This window comes from Argiope bruennichi, chromosome 10 (genome assembly GCF_947563725.1).
Source record: "Argiope bruennichi chromosome 10, qqArgBrue1.1, whole genome shotgun sequence".
Classification (NCBI taxonomy): Eukaryota; Metazoa; Arthropoda; class Arachnida; order Araneae; family Araneidae; genus Argiope; species Argiope bruennichi.
The window spans coordinates 79,950,959-79,971,944 of NC_079160.1; the positions used below are offsets into that span (position 1 = coordinate 79,950,959).

At 29.8% G+C, this 20,986-nt stretch overlaps 1 protein-coding gene across 3 annotated transcripts in view; it reads left to right on the forward strand.

Moving 5' to 3' along the window:
• Positions 1–20,986, forward strand: part of LOC129987877 (rap guanine nucleotide exchange factor 2-like) — a 475,413-nt gene that overhangs the window by 301,798 nt on the left and 152,629 nt on the right. Inside the window, exon 1 of one of the 3 annotated variants that reach the window (XM_056095852.1) lies at positions 18,697–19,342. The exons of the other annotated variants lie outside the window; for them this stretch is intronic. Within the exon in view, the coding sequence (XP_055951827.1) occupies positions 19,257–19,342 (86 nt within the window). The 5' untranslated portion in view covers positions 18,697–19,256. Of the gene's footprint in view, positions 1–18,696; positions 19,343–20,986 lie in introns of those variants that run through there. 3 annotated transcript variants of the gene reach the window in all.

A 20,986-nucleotide genomic window follows, 5' to 3' on the forward strand; every position in this document is an offset into this window, starting at 1 on the left:
TAGCATTTTTACTGAATCTATTCTGTTATCCTTGGCGAGAATTTTGGCGATTAATCACAGCATGCGATTAGTAGTATCCAAAAATCGAATTTGTGTTTTAAACGTGTTTTTGTCAACCGATTGAAATAAAAATTTGACCCAAAACTACACTTGTAGTCACAAAATCCCATACCAAATTTTGATATATTTAAGTCATTGTGTTTTCGAATTATTGCGTTTACATGTTTCTGAAAATACAGACTGATTGATGGTTTTGTCTCAAAATTTGACAGGTGTCTATACAATACAGATGTTAAATATGTGTTTAAAATTTTATCTATCTAGCTCTCTTCGTTTTATAATTATCAAGTTAACTTGTATTCGAACAGAAGGACCTTCTTTGAATCGACTGACGTACAGATTTTGCTTAGAATTTCATAGAAATCTCCAAATTTAGTGTAAAGACCGTATACCATATTTTAACATTCTAAATTCAAAGCATTTTTGGGTTACATTTGTCTCAAACAGTCAGACAGACGGATATTTTTTTTAAATGTGTTTTGCGAACCCGGAAAAATCTAAAATAGGGAAATTCGTAGAAACCTCGAATTCGATTTTTTTATGATTACTATACTTTCTCTACACTACTTATACGACACAGTAATAAAAAAGAAAAATGAATAGATTACTTGAACATTCATATTGAAACTAGTTTTCCTGAGATCGGATTTTTGTTATGGTTCCGTTATTTCCGAATTAGCCAATTCCAAAGTACATCAAATCATCACATCTAAGTACATCGTTATCTTATAAAAGCGCTAATGAAAGTCACTGCAATCCTCTGAGCTCGCATTGTATATCTCCCGATAATAAAGAATACAAAACACATCGACTGGTTTATGTAGGCCCTGACCAATAAGAAAGCAAGCTCCTGTTACCGAAATAAACGTAGCCGAGAGAATGGAGAAGCCAAATAAATAAACAAATAAACATCCACACCACGACTTCGTCACATAAGAGTCTGAAGAATCGTGACCAGAGGACGGTGATGTCCACTAAAAGAGAGGACGAAAAATAAGATTTGTGACACGTGAGTGTTCCAATTAGGGACTCCATTATCGCCAGGTCCAACACCCACTTTCTCTCTTGATGTTTTCTTCTTTTTTACTCTCTTTCTCTCTCTTCACTTTCTTCTTCTTGGTAGTCTGTTAAACCTTTTACCTTCACCCACACAGTGATCTTTTCCAACTGAAAGCTAAACGAAAATTGTTTTCTTTTTTTTTTTGTTAGCATTGTTATGATAGAAGTGCTTATGGTTGACATTCGGTAACGATCTCTTTAATTTTTACTGTCCTATAGTTCTGGAAATGAGAAATATGATATGGAAGATAGGTTTTGTTTTAAAGGGTTTTATTTACTGGTCCGTAAATACCTTTGCTTTGTATCGTGTAAAGTTGTATAGAAAAAGGATGACTTATATGTTTTTGTTATTATTTTATGATTGTATTTATGGCATTTAATCCATTTCTAAGAGAAATCTGTCATATAACTCTTTCCTGCTGGTTATTGGTGTCATACGATTCTTTAAGACTCATATTTAACACTTTTCCTTTTGTTGTTATTTGCCGGAGAGCTAAGCTGTATCTAAGGTTTCTAAAATATGTGTTCGAAACGGTGCTTCTTAAACTATAGATTCGTATTTCGAATAAGAGGTGTCAAATGCTTGCTTGATTTTTTTTAAGTCATTCTTTGCAATTGATTTTTTTTCTCGATTTTTTTTTTAAACATTTCATCAAAAAGATTTTTTTAAAGTCTTTATTATGAATTTAAGGAAATATTACCACAAAATTGTGTGACGTCATTAATTTTTATTTATTTAAATAATTCAATAATTCGCCTTATGTTTATTTTCCTTTTTAATCTGATTCTAGTCGTACACCTATCATTATTTTAAATTTAAAAAAAATTTGTCAGTCTTTTTCGTCTTGATATTTTAGCAGTAAGTTGAAATTTTGCTTTACAGATCAACCTTAGATATAGGCAAAAAGAGCAGCAACAAATATGTTAAATACTTAATTCGTTAATACCCATCGGTGCTTTGGATACCAATAATTGCATGTTTTTTATTAATGAAAAATAATTATCTATTAACCAGTTCGAAATCTTCGCAACAATTTTCCTTACGCTTTTGTAATTCTTAGGGTAACTATTATTAGAACTGAATGGAATGCCAACGTATACATAAATAAAGATGCTATGCAGATTATTTTTAAGGTAAAAAATAACTTTATATATAATATTATAATACGTAAAATGCTGATATTGTTTGCAGCTTCATTTTTATTTACAAAATCTGGATTATTAACGTAACCGAATATTTTTTGAATTACCAAACGATTTTTAAAAACAGCTGGCAGTTATTTTTTTATCTATAAGTTATTAATTATTTTTAAAGAATTAATTTATTACGAATGCCAATTCGGAAGCAAATAAAAAATGATTAAAAATATCCATAATATTTTATTCGGTCGATATAACAATATAAAAAATAAGATATTTTCTATAAATGGAAATGCAGGTTAAAATGATAAAGTTAAATATTTAGTTAAATGTCCCGAAACTTCCTTTATGAAGTATAATATTTACGAGTAAAAGTTGAAGAAAATCTGCTGAGTAATTTGGATTTCTAGAGCGTACAAACGACTAATGATTTTTTTTTTTACTTTTATTTGATAAATTTTCCACTTATGGCGTCGCGGAAATTTTGACCCTCGAAAATGGCTAACGGGAGAAAAAAAAGCTTGAGACGCTTTAATATAAAGCATAAATATTGCACAACTTTTAAATTATGTTTATATATACAGAAAAAAAAAACTACATTTTCCACTATTTTTAGAAAACTTGAATTCGCACTCTCCCTCTTAGAAAAATGAAAGAAAAATACTTAAAAAGAAAAAAAAGTGTCCTTGGCAATGAAACGACCCCCACACCAAAACATCCACGCACTGCAGAAAAGCATAACATACCAGACACAAAACACAATGCGTCGAGGAAGAAAGCATTTTTCCCAGATCATTGACAACTAATTGCGTGGTTACGCCTTTTCTTGAACTTTAAACAACGAGTGACGTCACTTTTTAACCCCTCCACACTCACTTAGACACCTCCCCTCCCCATTTCGGCGTCTGCGTCTTGTCTGCAGCTGTAAAGCAACCCAACCCGTCCGTCTTCTGAACTCCATTTTCGTCTGTTTTCGTAAACTCTCGATTTTAAGTGGTTTTGTTGATGCACTTTAGAACGCTGGTGTTTGCTTTCCTTCCAAGTTTTTCAATAAAGTTCTGAATTCTATATCTTTTCAGAAGTGTTAGTGAAATCGAAAGTGAATGTGTCAAGAGTTGATGTTTGAGAAAAAAGAAATAAGAAATTATTCGTCTGCTGAAAGTGAAAAAGAATTATTGACAATATCTCACTTTTTGTTTAGATATATGAGATTCAAACCTAAAGTGCGCAATTTCTTTTAATTTTGAATTATTGTTGTGTTAGAATAATGGCATATTTGAGTCAGATGATTTGAGATGTTCAATCGTACTAGATAGGACAGTATGTGAAATATTGAATTTTTTGTTCAGGATTCATCTCAATTTTTGACTGTTAATTCCTATTTTTGATTGTTTGCCAGCATTTTTGAATATTTGTTTCGATTTTTGATTATTTGTCCACATTTTTAAATATTTGTTTCGATTTTTGATTATTTATCCTTGATTTGTTCTAAACTTTAACCGTTTGTCACGAATTTTGATTATAAAAAATAATTCGATTTTTTTAAAAATATTAATTAAATATAATTTTTTAAAGTTAGATTAATAAGTTAATTTTAAATTCTTAAATTTTGCCATGCCTAAAAAAGTGACCAAACACCTTGGTTTAGCTGAAACAGTTTTGATTGATTGATCCAAATACAAAAAAAAAAGCCTGATTTTGAATTAAATGTACTGAATTTTTCTTATTTGTTAACTTTTCAATAAATAATACGTATTAAAAATGGTTAACTGAATATGATAGTTTTATAAATTTTTATGAAACTTTGTAATACGCATATAATCATATATTGTTTATTCGTTGTTTTTTTTTTGTGTGTGTGTGTCTGTGTTTTTTAAATTAAACAATTATCTATCTTATTGTTGTTTTAATTTTCGAGGAGGAGATTTTTCTAGTGTCCTTCACAATTCATCCGATTTAGTGTCTCAGATAACACATTCCTCTTAGACAATGTTTTGTATCAGATGCTCGAAAGTATTTTTTTTTTAATTAAAAGAGCATGCGTATTGGCGGGCTTAGGTATTTTGCAACCTTAGGCAATGTACATTATGTGCTCTTCTTTTTAATTAGATGATCAGTTTGATTCCGCATTTCATCATATTTTTAAAACATAAATGATTTATATTAGCTTAATCTTTTTTATTTCATTAACTTTGTAAATATGTATTTATTTTTATTTATGACTCCAAACTTTCAGAGATTATGCAAATATTAAGGTTTATTAATATGCTAATTCGGTTTTATTAATATGCTAATAATTAAGAAATATATCATATGATGATATGAAATTGTAATGAATATATTAAAATCTAGTCATTTATGCTTGATAAAGTTACTATTATTCTAAAATTTCATAATTCATAGAAATTTTATTTTTTTACAGATTTATTTATTTGGCAAAGCCATTCTTGAATTTATTCACTTAGTTCTCAGAATTTAATGTGCCGGTGTTCTGATAAATTGTGTTTAAGAAATGTCATTCCAGTAGTTTTTAAAGGTTCAAAATGATACCAACACAGACTGCGAAGCAATATATAATATAAGCATAATTTAGCTGTTGTTTGACCGAATAAAAGAAATTTTTGAAATTTTAACTTCGATTTATTTTATCCCGGAGGCATACTTTGTACAAGAAACAAATGATCATAAAATATGCTTCTATCTACGTCGCGACACAAGAGCAAACATACACAGAAATTTTTCCCTTCAGTGATTTTACTATGAGATTTTGCTTGGGATTTCTTCGATACGTGTCGACTTTGGAAAAAGAATATTTGGTATCTTTAAAAAAATGTGGTAAAGATTACAGATTTTTATCCCTTCACTCGGAACGTGTAAAAAATGCCGAAGTCATCAGTTTTCTACAGCGCATAGAAAAATAATGAAATAAAAAGGTGGAATTGAAACAGGAAATAAGAGAACATTTTAGAATGAAGTTAATATGGGCTAAAATAAGATTAAAATTACGAAATTAATTAGGATTTAAATTATACTAAGAGATCATTATACTCGCACAATATATATATATAATATATATATATATATATATATATATATATATATATATAATATCCAAGTTTATTGTAGTTATATTAATGTCTCATTTTTGAGACTTCTCTAAGGATATTTTGAGACAGACCTCGTAATTTTGAAGCGTAGTCACATATCTTGAGTAATACTTGAGATAATATCCCCTCCAAATCTATGTACCACGCCAGCAGGAAGACTTTTGGTCTTGACTGACTTATCGTCATCAGAGTGATCGTGATGGCTCTTAGATGGAATCGAGTTTCGAACCTAAAACCCTCCTACTCCGAACCCTTACTACCAGGTTATTACGATTAATATAATTATAAAACCGAAGTTCTTGTTAATTCTCAAGTTACTTGAATCGCAACTAAAGGCCAGATAAAATTGAAGAAAAATAATTAAATAGAAATTCCTTTCAAATCATGTTCTTCTGTCTGTCTAGAGTTGAAAAATAAAGCATATAATCGTTTATGCAACAAATTGCGACTGGAAATTGAAAATGAAAGCTTTTAAAAGATCTTAATTGGATAACAGGAAAAAATGATATTGGATCTTGTCATTTTCCTAGAAAACTTCCTTGCAGACTTTCTATTCCTTTAAAAATAAGATTAATGAATCTTATACTAAGTTCGTTCCATTTCGAACATTTATAATTAAACTTATGCGTTATTAGGTTAATCGAGTTAAGTGATATGGTTATTAGCCAGAAAAAAAAGCTAATATTTAAATGTCGGACAGTCTTTACTGGACTTTAAATCTGAAAAAAGGCTAGCCTCTTTGAAAACGATATAAAAGAAGGCACATCTGGTTGTGGAATTATAAAACACACACCCTTCTGTTCGTTGGTGCGAAAGAAAATAACAAGGCTGGGTACAATGAAAGAAAAACAGAAGGTTTCTTCATAGCCACCAAAAAAAAAAAATTCTCTTGTAGATCTTTTGACACGATAGAAAAAAAAAAAAGATCCAATGAAGGACCCCATCGGCCGTAGGGTTTAGAAGGGGAAGCTATAATTTTTTGGTTTTCTCATTTGACGGGAGGGAGCTTACATGTGGCGCGCGTACCGCCTCCTCTGATTGGCTGCTATCACAACCGCCCGACGATTCTGCGTAATAGTGTCAAGTGGAAAAGAGAAATCGCTACTGTAACAGATCTGAGGCTTGGAAATTCATTATTTGGCGCATTATCGCTCTTTTGGCAAGTGTTGTATTTATTTTGCTGATTCGCTCGGGGAGAACAGAACGCTTCTGTTTCTTTGCTGGTAACCTTGACCTCCTTCTAATTTATTGGTGTTAAAGTTAAAACGCTAGTAAGAAATACTTGCATGGGAAAATATTTTAATGGAATGGATGTTGATTTTTAAAATGTGTTATTACTTTTCGGTTGCTTTTAAAGAAATAAATTTGTTTGTGCGTGTTGATAACACAAAAATATTAACTGAGTTCTCAACCCATGCTTATCCACACGTGACGGATGCTTCCGGTGATCGAAAGAGTAAAGAAAATAGAACTTTTCCTACTTTGTGTTGTTTCTTCTTTTAGAACAGCATTTATTTATTTTTTTCTTGCAATTAGTGAAAAGTTCAAGGCTAGGGATAGTAAGATTACAGTTAGTAGCACAAATAAAAGATATTTTTATTCGAATGTCACGAATTTTTAGAAATTAATGTAGCGAAATTTATTTTATACTTCTGAAATATGTTGAATTTTGTATATTTCATTACTATTGAAATTAAAAATTATTTTTTTCAGAAAAGTTTGTTGGAAATTAAATGCAATGCAATGGCCTTAAAAATAATTTTTTTATGCCTTTTTTTTTTTTTTTCTATATTTCGCAATGCTCTGTTCAAAAGATTCCATTTCTATTGCATATTTATCTAAATTTCCCTCTTATGTCTAATAAAAATTAATTCATTTTATAATTTATAAAAGAAATAAAGTGTATTCTTGTATTAAATAAAAATGTCGAAAATTATATAAATTTTTTTTCGTGGTTTTCTTTACCCTCCCCCATGACATTTTCATGATTTATTTATATTGATTATAAAAATTAAAATATAAATATCGTTATTAAAATAATAATGTGAATAAAAGTAGGAAAATGGCAATTTCTTTTAAATGCTGGAATTCCAATTGATATGAATAAAAGTGGGAAAATGGCAATTTCTTTTAAATGCTGGAATTCCAATTGATGTGAATAAAAGTGGGAAAATGGCAATTTCTTTTAAATGCTAGAATTCCAATTGATGTGAATAAAAGTGGGAAAATGGCAATTTCTTTTAAATGCTAGAATTCCAATTGATGTCAATAAAAGTGGGAAAATGGCAATTTCTTTTAAATGCTGGAATTCCAATTGATGTGAATAAAAGTGGGAAAATGGCCATTTCTTTTAAATGCTGGAATTCCAATTGATGTGAATAAAAGTGGGAAAATGGCAAATAAATAATTATTCAAACCTTGGTCAGCTACAGGATGTAATAAAAAAAACCAGCGAAAAAAATAAACATCCACAAATCCATTTCCTTTCAGAAAATTATGTAATATTTTAATCCTCATTCCTAATAGAGCAATAAATCATATTGCTCAAACAGAAATTCACCTTTTTTTTGTGCAGTTTATTCATACACATATTTTTGCAATATAAAATGGGGATCTCAATAAATTCTTGCGGATTTTTTGAATTTCAAACAGGTATCGATATAAGATTTTCAAATATTATACAGGGTGTTTATAAAGTCCCGGGCCCATTTTGATGTTTAATAACTCATAAAATAATAAAGATAGATTTAAATTAATAACATAAATGGTTAAATAGACTCAAAAAGTTTCATGACCCTTGTCAATGAACTTCCACGTGTGCCCACTTCGTCGCACGGAGAATATCAAGTCGATAGTCAATTTCACGCCAGGTAGCGACAAGCATGTCGGCATCCACAGAGCCATTTGCGCACTTTATGGCGATTAACAATGCCAGAAACATGAAAGGATGCTTCATCGGAGAACATTATGCTCTTCAGAAAATCAGCAGCATCTTCTATCCTCCTTAGCATATCTGTTGCAAAGGCCATCCTCCTAGGCCTATCGTTCGGTTCCAAAACTTGAACAATTTGAACTTTGTATGCCTGTAGTCTTAATTTTTTCTTAATAACCTTGTACACCGTCGAAATTGGCATATCCAATTCTGTTGCCGCTGATCTCACAGATATTCTAGAATTGTGTAAAAATGTCTCTCTGACACGCTCAACATCAAAATCACTTGTGCAAGGACGTCTGGAACGTTTCTTACCTTCGATACTTCCAATTTCTAGAAAATTCTTTTTCCACCGCAAGATGCTGTTTTTGGATGGAGGATCTTTTTGGTAAATTCTTCTGAAATTTCTCTGTACTTGCACTATCGATTTCATTTCTATGAACCACCATAAAATCTGTGCTCTTGTGATGTATGCATTCTCCTTAATATCCGCTCGAATAAAACATCACATACAAAAGTACTAAATATAGAACGAAAACATCACATCAAAAGTAAACATAACATTGCAATAGTTGCCAATAACAAAAGAGAGAAAAATGCAATTAATAAGCAGACAATATTTAGAAAAGTACAGATATTCAGACTGGAAAATGAAATTATCTGAAATTAACCACACCCGCAGACGATATTTACAAAAGTAAAAATATTCAAACCTGAAAAGGAAAATATATGAGTTATTCCATCAATAAATGCTATAAGTGTGTTTATATCTTTATTATTTTATGAGTTATTAAACATCAAAATGGGTCCGGGACTTTATAAACACCCTGTATTTTGCCGCTAGGAGGCATTGCGAGCAGTCTCTCTATGTCATCCGTACTCACTTTTCTATGTAGAAAGCTAACACTTTCAGGGTTATAGAATACATTCCCAAATGAAATAAATACATAATTTATACAAGCTCCCTTCTGTAAATAAATTCTAATTTCATCATTATGATTATTTTTATACATAAAAGATTAACCCTTATGTTCATTTTGTATAGTATACCATACATACAACTTTAAAAAAATATACTACCACTATAAAATAATTTTTAACTTAGTTTTGTTAAATGATTTTTATTATACGATTTTTTTTATTTATTTTTTGATGTTTTTTATAGCGTAAAGAAGCTACCTATATACTTTTTTTTGCTTTTTTTTTTTTTTTTTTTGCTTTTGCTTTGCCGCGATAAAGGGTTAATAATGTTCTGGATATACACAATACAATTATTACGAGAATGCAACTTTATTATTTACGTCAGCCGGTTTTGACAACCGGTTGATTCACCGTAATTATTAGTAGTGTTTTTCTCATATGTAAATCTCATATGTAAAACTCAATGCTCTTGCTTTCCTCAATCAAGTATGACTATTTCTTAGCATTTAATTGCGACAGATATTAAAGTCTCGTTATTTTAAAGGTTTTTCGTCTCTTTCGATTACTATTGTTACGGAAATTAAAATCAATGAGTTCACTTGTAGTGGGTATATAATGACTAGTCAGCAGGCCTCAATAACATATCACGACGTTTATTAGCACGAAAACATAGCCGATAAATACATAATCGAGACTTGCACAAACAATACACATCTGCATTTATAACAAGTAACAGCTATAAAGAGTAATCGGTAGTAAGCAACCATAACAGAACACAAAGGGACTAAACAAAACTCAGCAGGAGGAGGGAATCCATGTAACTATTCAATAAGGTCTCTCCACTGTCTGTTCGCTTTAGATGCCCTCAACTGCCGACTTACTACTATAAGCTTGGCTACGCCAAACTCGTCTCAATTCTGTCCCAAGACTCAGCTCACAGCTCAATTCATAATCCACTAATCGCTTGAGCACTATTCAACGCTTGTGCTTCGCTGGATTGATCCAACTAATTTGTCGTTGATCCAACTAACTTCGGTTTGGACTGCCGGCCTTTTATAGCTTCCGGAGCAGAGCACAGAAGCTCCTCGAACAATCAAATCCTCCTCCTTATTGATCCTATCGCCAAAATTCCAGAAGATTCTAGTATCAACCATTTTGTCGCCAAAGTTTGCCCCAGCCCTGAAGGTCATTGATTCGGCATCCGATCTACAGCCAGTTGAGCTTCTCGTAAAATTATCTTTCCTACGATGAAACTAACTGTGTTGGGGAACACTATTACATATTCGTAACACTATATACTTGAACCTTTCTAGTGGATTCAAGTCCCATATCATTGTAGCGACATTTAAAAAAAATCTATTTGTCAAGATAATGTTTTAGTTGCACGGTGTCATTAACTATAATATACCTTCACTTTCTTATTCCTTAGAAAGCGACGCAGCTGACAAGCAGAGTATTTCTTCCATTGCTTCGAACAGTGCATTTATGTATTTCGTGAAACAAAGAAAACAGCTCAAAACTCAGACAAAAATGCATGACATCCAAATTTATATAATTAAGAAAAGGTCATTTCTTGAAATTTGAAATTATTTGAAAATAATTTTTGGATAATAATATTTGGTTATTGAGAGAGGATACATCCAAAATATCGCTTGGTTTTTAACTTTGATTCTAACAGAAATTTTTAAAAATAGCACCGAAGTGCATATTTACATCTTTCAAAGTATATTTGTGCCAAATTTAATTATTTTAGGTCATACTGTCTAGTCTACAGAGCGCCAACACACATTCTACTTTATTATTATTAGCTGAAAACAACTTCTGCAAGCATTTTCTGTTTATAAATCTTGTTTTGTATGTATTATAAATGTTCGTTCTGAGGTCATCTTTCATAAATTTCTCCCAATGCTACGCATAATATTCTATTTTGGTGTTATTTAGCTTTCCTAGTGTTTTGGCAACATTACAGAAGAATCAATCTCTCTGAAAAGAGCTCTATTATAAATGAAGTAAAAAATTGTTGTTTTGTTGGTTTTTCAATTAAGTAAAACTGTGAATACACTCCTGAAATGCTGTATTAATAAGTATTATTATATATTTTTGGATGAATGATGGTTTTTGTTAATTTCACGGATGATAATATTTTTAAAAATGTACGAAGCAAAAGATTTCGGTAATGAATACATTCCTTTTGATATGAAATCCTTGACTACGAATTTTTCCTGATTTCTGATCTTGTGAAGCATAACGAATTTTAGTTATTTTCACTAAATTTAACTAGTGTCAATTATATCCACAAATTGGAAAACATACAGGATGCCCATCTTAATAATAGTTAGTAGCTAATTTCGAAACCGTTAAATATAAATATATAGTTCCAATTAGAAAAATGCTCTAAATGTCGTAAAGGATTATATTTTAAGTTCTTTGAGTGAATAAATGGCTGCGATGGCCTGATATTACAGTCTCATCTTCAGAGCCGGATGGTTCCAAGTTCGAGACCGAATTTCACCGAAAAAACGTCCTATAAGTGGGTCTGGTGCACGTTAAATCCATCGGGGCCAATGTCCACTGGTATGGTGTGGAAGTTAGGAGAGCAGGGTGCCAGCTCAGGTGTCGCCCTCTCGTTTGAACGCAATTCAAATTTACGAAGTTCGTCCCAAAATAGCCCTAGTGTTGATTTAAAACGGGACGTTAATATAATTAAACTAAACTTGAGTGAATAAATATGATAATAAAAAGTTACAATGGCTAAATTTTTATATAGTCCCCCCTTTTTTTAATCACATTTACTATAACCATATTTATATTGATGTGCTAGTAAGCTACACAAAAAAGTTCCATTCTTCTGCAACTAAAACCGATCATTCGACGAAACATCACTGTTAAAGATCAACTCGAGGAAGATGTTCTTATTAATTGGCGGTTGCTCGTAGAGGTCGTTCACTGTCTTAAAATTATTAACTGCAAAACTTCGTAGCTTAGTGAGTTTCAAACGCAAAAAAATTGAATTATTTTTGTTTAAAATGCTATGTATCAAGAATATTTCATTAAGTATAATGAAAGGGATCAAAAAACTATAGATAAAAATTAAGACTTCATAATTTTTTCTTCAATTTATTGATTCCAACAACATAAAAATTAATCTTTATGTCATTGAAAGCATTTTCCTTAATGGGAGAATATGCCTGTCCCTAAGATTTAGCAATTAGCTATTTGGCCACGATTAGAGAGAACGTCCTGTAAATAAATTCATTTGAAAATTAATGCAAGTCAAGGAAAACTTGTCATCTGTTATAAACATTAAAACCGAAATTAAATGTATTTGTATTGTTTTTCCTGTAATAATTTTCATACATATAAGTAACATGATATTGAATAGATCTTGTAAACGGATGAAAACAGTATTCATGTTCTCTAAATCAAACATGTACTTGAAATTGCACCTTATAGCCTTAATTTTAAATTGGAAAGGAAGCGCGCATTGATGGAAATGTATAAATCAATATTTCCTGTAAATGTTACTTTTCTGCTTTCATTTCAGCTATGTAAGAAAGCAAACTAACAGTAGGTTGATGTAACAGTACATCGTCACTGTTATATTGGAAAGCCTTGTGTCAAAAGCCACACATAACCAAATATGCTAAATTTTGATGTAATTATTGGCATTTGATGTTTTGTGGCAACATACCACAATTGTACATCATTATAATTTGAGAACAGATGCAAATAGCCTTGACAAATGTTTTACATCAATAAAATGTTTTGTCAAATTTGACATTACAACATTTATATCGTTTTATTTCTCTGTCTAATTTTGAATCTTCAATATGTTTTGTTTTAACCAGCAGTAAACCTGCTTGATATGTTGACCTTTTTAGAAAAAGAAAAAAAACTTTTGTTTCCGACAGAATGATGTAACACTTCCTCTCTAGTATTTCGTTCTTTCACATGATCGAAGTATACAATAGGAAAGCATTATCATCTTCAAAAATTTGACCTCGAAAATTTTGATGGATTATACCTGTTTGCACATTTGTTAGTTGGTTGGTTAATATGAAGACAGTAACTGAATAAGGGAACGAGTTATACTGATAAAATTGGTAATATCAACTTTTCTATCAATGCAGTAGGTTTATATCAAAATTTAAGTGAAAAATCCATCAGAAAGGTTTTCCTGTTTGTTGTTTATGAGCATAACACAATGAACTAGATCAATGAGGAATAATTGGGATATGACTTCATTGGAATATGATTAGATCAATTGGGTTATGACTTTTATTGGAATATGATTAGATTAATTGGGTTATGACTTTATTTAAATATGATTAGATTAATTGGGATATGACTTTATTGAAATATGATTAGATTAATTGGGATATGACCTTATTGAAATATGATTAGATTCATTGGAATATGATTAGATTAATTGGGATTGGGATATGACTTTTATTGGAATATGATTAGATTAATTGAGATATGACTTTAATTGGAATATGACTAAATTAATTGGGATATGAATTTTATTGGAATATTGCTAAATTAATTAGGATATGACTTTTAACGAGTTCATTGTCTGTCTATTCCTGGGCTTATGAATTGAAAGAGCTGGGTGAATTTTAGCAAATGGTGTTTTTATCGAAACTGTACATAAGAGTCAAATTTTAAATCAAATCTGGCATCTGTTAGATAGTCTACTTATTTACTTCTTCTTGTGTGCATGAAAATGTTAATTGAAAATTTGACATTTGATCTTTGGTCAACATCAAATTATTAATCATTGAATGAAGAGAATCCTGTTTAACCAAGGATCAACTCAAACCCAAAATATAAACCTACATCGAACTTTAGAAATACTCCATCAACAAAAAGATGTTAATGTTAAATGTCTTTTCAATTTTTTTTACTATATTTATCAAACTAAAATAACTATATTAAAGAATTATTTTTCATATATGCGCTGCCTCTCACCTTCGGGGAAAATAATACGTTAGTTTTAACGTTTGTGCACAAACAAGTTTCTTCCTTATTTTGAGAACATATTTAAAAATATTAAATACTTTAACGAAAATAAATTTTGTACTTTTCTACATTACTTTAATTAAAAATAAGTTTTAAAAAATATAGAAATCAGGAGAAAAATGAGTAAAGCAAAAAGTCTAACATCAATGAATATTATATAAGTCTTACTAGGAGCTTTTGAGGTGAAAGAGTTGGATGCTGGTCTCTCAATGTTGACGTGTGACCTGCGCCTCTTGAAGGGCGTGATTGCTCTCTGCAATCTTACTAGATCTTCCCTATAATCATTGTCTAGGACGGAGTTTGAAATGTGGTTACTGAATAGATAATTTTCTGAATTTAAGAGCTGTTATAAAAATGTTTTTTTTTTCTCTCTCTCTCTCTCTCAGACAATTAATTTCAGAGACAGAAACCTGAAAAAAAAAACATAAATTAAAAAGCCATTATGGCAGCTCATTCCAAAAAAAAGATATGGGAAACCTATATCGAATTATTATTGTTGCCAATCGAAAAACGTCTGAGTGCATATCATACATGTTCGAAATCGTTCTTTGATAATGCATTGTCATTTATTTTTACGTGGAAATTCTTTAAAAAAAAAAAAAATTGGGACAAGAGCATTTTTTTTGTAAATGCTGCTTTTCTGCTGCAATACCAACTTCGTAATGAAACAAACTTTTATGTACATTTCGAAACACGATGTAATGAAATGTAATAGAAGATTTAATTTCTTTTTTTTTATTTAAACATTTATTGAATATTTACTGTTGCTAATCGAAAAATGTTTGAATGCTTATCGTATGTATTCGAAATCCTTCTTTGACCACGTATTGACATCCATCCTTACGTGGAATTTTTAACAAAAAAAAAAAATCGAGGCCTGACTTTTTTTTTTTTTTTTTTTTGTAAATACTGTTTTTCTGCTACAATACCAAAATCGCAGTAAAATACACTTCTGTGTACACTTTGAAATACGCTGTAATGAAGTGAAGTGTAGAAGATTTAAATTCTTTCCTTTTATTTTTGTTATTGCCAATCGAAAAACGTCGAAGTGATGATCACCCGTGTTCGAAATCATCTTTTGACCACGCGGTGACGTCCATCCTTATGTGGAAGTTCTTAAAAAAAAATCGGGAATAGAAATCATTTTTTCTGTAATTGTTGCTTTTTTGCTGCATTACCAACTTCGTAATGAAACACACTTTTATGTACATTTCTAAACACGCTGTAATGAAATGTACTAAAGGATTTAAGTTCTTTCCTTTTATTTTTATTCTTGCCAATCAAAAAACATTTGAGTGCATATCATACATGTTAAAAATCATCTTTTGACGTCTTTTTTTTAAATTCGAGATCATTTACAGCGAACTTTTTTCCTGTAAATTCTGCTTTTCTGCTGTAATACCAGCTTCGCAATGAAGCACATTTCTATGTACACTGGAATGTAATGTAATGAAAGATTTCTGTTTTTTCGCATCTGATAACTACTTTGTATGCTTGTCACTTTTTTCATAGCATTAATTTTGTTTTTCTTTTATTTTAGGTAAGAATTTTCCTTCTTTTATCGCAGTCTTTTCGGTGAGTTCGTGAATTTTCCATTAATTCATTTACTTGAATGGCATCTACGTAAACTAACTCTCAGTTTGCTCCGCTATTAACTACTGCTCTTGTTTTGACATGTCAGAAACCTACGCCGAAACTGTCGAATTTCTGAGTTTGAAATCTGCTATTAACTTATTCAAAACCATTAATTTAGAAAAGCTGACACACTTAAATACCCGAAATGTCATACGTATTCTTATTAGCTTCAAATAATCGTACATTCTAGACGTAAAATGTCCACTGGAATTCTGACAGTGAGAAAGGTTCGGACAACAGTGGATCAAGTCAAATGTTCCCATTGTGTTTGCAGAAGACTGTCTCCTGGGGTATAATTAACTTAGTCAGCGATCAATTAATCGATGAAAATTACATTAATTAATTTGACATTTTCCGTCTCTGTTCCGGTCAAATACATAAAGTAAGTCGAAGTTATGGATTCAGCAGTAGAAGTTGATATTGTAAATGCCATTTCCTGCTTAAGAATTTATCCTTATCCTTTTGGATGGCAAGGATAATATGACCACCAGTTACCAAATGCGTTGAGACATGATAAGGCTCAGGAATATGAATGATAGGAAAAAGGCTGTAATTTCTACAGTGCTCTTATCAGGCATTATTCAAAAATTGATAGGTCGATGTGTTTTTTGACAACAAATTCGCATTGCGGATTACTGGAGATTTTTCTGAGGTTTTCTTCTAAAATAAATGCAATTTTATTCAAGAATTTTTCAAAACTTAGTGCAACCGTAAGCGTTTTTGAGACGAAGTTCTCATTGCGTTAAACCCAGTTGCTGCAAGATCTTCTGGTTTTCTGTTTATCGAGCTTAGTAGAAAAGTCTAAGTTTGGGCGCCGGAGGGTTCCAAGTTTAAAAATAATTCAAGAGCATTGAAATTAATTTATAATTTAGAGGACACTGCAAATCAAGTCAATATCATTGAATATATATTCTAATAAAAATATAGAAATTAATTATGTATTAAATTAAAAATATAGCAATTAATTGTGTATTAAATTAAAATATAGCAATTAATTCTGTATTAAATTAAAATATAGCAATTAATTAAATATATAGCAATTAATTATGTAAAATTAAATATATAGCAATTAATTAAGCATTAAATTAAAATATAGCAATTAATTATGTATTAAATTAAAATATAGCAATTAATTAAAATATAGCACTTAATTAAAATATAGCAATTAATTAAAATATGAAATTAATTTTCAATTCAGAAGAAACTGCAAATCAAATTGAATAGATATTCTAATAAAAATATAGCATCGTTCTTTTATAACTTGTTTTAATAATATACATTGTTTGAAAAGTTTTTTTTTCTTTTTAACATATGAAGAAAATAATCACAACCATATTTTCAACAATTTAATGATAGTCATCGGTGCATGCATATGCTGTATTTCTATGAGGTTTTTCACAAATAATAGTAAGCGGCATTCTCCTCTGTTTCGTTTTTATTAATTACAATAGCTAAAATTATTCTTAGGAAAAAATATTCCATAGTAAATATATAGAAAAAAATCAAAAATGCGAAATTAAAATACAAAAATAGCAAAATTCACAGGAAAATATTATTTTGAGAACATTTGTTGCAATCATATTTGAGAACATTTGTTGCAATCATATTTGAGAACATTTGCAATCATATTTGACTCATGGCATTCTTATATGCATATATGTATATGAAAATTGAGCAGCTAATACTGCTTCTTTTTTGTTATTTTTTTTTTCACTATTCTATTTTGTAAGCATTTATAAGGAAATATTTTTACATTTTTTTTATTTAAATCTTTTTTAATTTATCATTTTTTAATGCAGATTGATATACTCTTTAACGATGCATTTTATTTTTAGGGAAGTATTTAATTAAAGTAGGAAATATGTTAACCTTTGCGATCTCAGTTGCAGTTACCCGAGAAAGAAATTAAATTAATCCGAAAAGAGAAATTAAATTTCTTTTCGAAAAATCGTCTGCTCTTATGAAAATAAAGACGGATGATGCAAAATCAAAACAAAGGCTAATATTGTCACTTCCAATTCTATTTGCTTGAATTTATTTAATAGGATAAACATAAAATATGATCTGGATTTTCACAAAATTGATAAAGAATTTCTAAGCGTTTTTAGAATAATTCATTTTTTGCTCTTGACTAACACACTTTAATACAGAATATTTTAAAAAATTGAATTTATTACATTTATAAATATTCTGCTGCATATTTCAATCTATTTAAAATATTAATATTCCATATTAAAATTAAGAAGTGGTTATTCAGAATTAAATAACCACTTCTTTAATATTTACTTAACTTTTTTTAATGTTCTAAATTCCTTTACTGTCCTTACTTCTTTACGCCTACATGATCTGACATATTACATTTCACAGAACTGCACACAATAGGGGGAATCCTAATCCATTCTAAACTTTCCAAAACCACCCCTTTTCATCCCTAACATCATCCGACCACGATACGGGTTTAATTTCCAACAAACCCTAACTTTGCAGATGCGGAACGAGTTATTCTGGTGACATCCGGCTCCTGCATTATAGAAATTTTCGAAGCGCTCATAATTTCACATTAACTTCCCCCCGTTTCACAATCATGGCTTAGCCACCAGTTGAATACACCACCCAACAGGGGATTGGAAAATTCCAATTACTGTGTTCCACTGTTTACTTCAGAGAAGCATCAGAGGCTAATGAAGCACGAAGGGAGTTCTTGGCGCTTTTCCGATTTTCGCCTTTGGCGATATTTCCGCGGGTAATCAGTAATACGACAGCCCTAGGAAAATCAGTACGATGGCTACTCCGCGAAGCAGCCTTTACTTCACTTTGGGTTAGTTGATGGGGCGCATCGACTCCACTTTTCCCGTGACGGAATCTTAGGGCGTCAAATCAATCGTTTCAACAGCGCCCTACGGTAAATCAACTCTCTGAGAAAGAGCTCCACGTTAACCTTTGCGATCTCAGTTGCAGTTACCTGAGAAAGAAATTAAATTAATCCGAAAAGAGAATTTAAATTTCTTTTCGAAAAATCGTCTGCTCTTATGAAAATAAAGACGGATGATGCAAAATCAAAACAAAGGCTAATATTGTCACTTCTAATTCTATTTGCTTGAATTTTTGTGCTGTTTATAAAGAATAATGTAACTTAAGGTTATTTATTAGGAACAGCCGAAATTATTTTGGGAATTAAAGATATCGATTTTTGTTCGAACAAAATGTTCCTGAACTATCTAAGTGAACTGGAAGTTCGTGGAATTAAGTGAAGTTGAGATGTTTTAGAGTAAAAAACTTCTGATTAACGAAATTAAGAAATCCAAAACAAAACTTTGTGTTGACTTTAAAACTGAATTTATATGTGAAAACCATGTTTGGATTTTCTCATAAAAATTAAAATGGAAGGATTTACGAGAAAAAGACACAATTCTCTACGAGAAGCTGGAAGAAAATCATTAAATTTTGGCCGCAGATTTTCAGTATGGTAAGTTTGAATGCTATTATTCACTAACAAAAAAAAATATTTGATTTTAATTGGAAAGACAGTTAAGTTAAAAAATTAATTAACTGCTGTAGTTAATTTTTTAAACTAATTTTTATTCTTTTAACTTTTATAACTTGTAGTTAAAAATTAGCTATATGAAAAAACATTCTCGCGTTTGTTTTTAAAAAGTTATTTTTTTTAAATATGTTTAATTCAAATTACTTAATAAAAAATGAAATTATATGATATACAAAATTGAATAGCTTATTAAAACTCTCAAGCAATACCTTATCAGACTTTTTTCCTTATAACAAATGAATTAAATAAAATCAGAGTAACTTATTAATTATTAAATCATTTTGGGAATTAAAGATAATCGATTTTTGTTGGAACAATGTGGAAATTAAATGTTCTTGAACTGTCTCTATAAACTGGAAGTTCGAGGAATTAAGGGAAATTGAGATGTTTTAAAGTATAAAAATTTCTAATTAACGAAATGAAGAAAGCAAAAAAAAAAAGATTTGTATTAAGATTAAAACTGTATTTATATGTGGAAAACACGCTTGGATTTTCAGGTTAAAAATCAATTTCTATTCTATTATATTCTAAGGTTGGCAACACGGCATTTTCAGTTTCTCATGCGTAGTTAACTTATAATTTTTATCAGAAAATCAGTGAAATTGTTGAATAGATATATAATATGTGTATTTGCTATAATGGGAATTTTTCTTGTCTGAAGTGTTTTCGAATTGCATAAAGGTAATAATTTATTCTGTTTGCAGAAAAATGTAAACATTTTTTATTATTTTTTATTTTAGGATCAATTTTTGAATTTAATGAAAATTTTCTTCTAGTTTAAGAAATAATGCCTGTAGAATTTTAACAAACATTTTGAACAAACCTTTTCGGTTTAATATTCAGAACCTTGGAATAAACTAACTATAAATATATTTTAAAATAAAAGATATAATATTAATATAACTTTTTGTGATAATTTTATGATTTACCTATTCCAGCAACACAAATTTATGCTTAAACTTTTGTTGAAAAAGAGATTTTATTATTGTTATTGATGCTTTTAATATTATTATACAAGCAAAAGACACTTTTCATTTTTAAAAAATATATAAAAATAACATTTTCTGTATTGCATGTTAAAAGGAATTATAAAATTAATTCCTGTTTATAACTCAGAATCTAAAACAATTTTTTTTTTAATTTCATAGCCATCAGTATTTTTTTTTCCTTTACTCGAACAATTAATTTGGATACCTAAAAGTTTTAACTTTTTGTTATCTAGGAAAAAAGACTGTCTGATAGTTTTTGGATATTTAATCTTAATTTTTTATTTAACAAGTAGCTTATTTCTGTTGTAAACTGATACTATTCAAATACACGAAATAATTTAAAATGTAATTATTATTTTATCTTCTTTAATAAATTATGCACGTATTTTACAAATTTTTAAAAAGTTATTCTCAAAAAATTTTGATTACTCGACTTACTTTGTTGGTTACTCGGTTTATTATCGAATAATAATGCACGTTTGGTTACTCGGTTATATTATCGAATTATAGTGCACGTTTGTTTATTCGGTTGTATTATTGAATATTAGTGCACGTTTTATTACTCGGTTATATTATC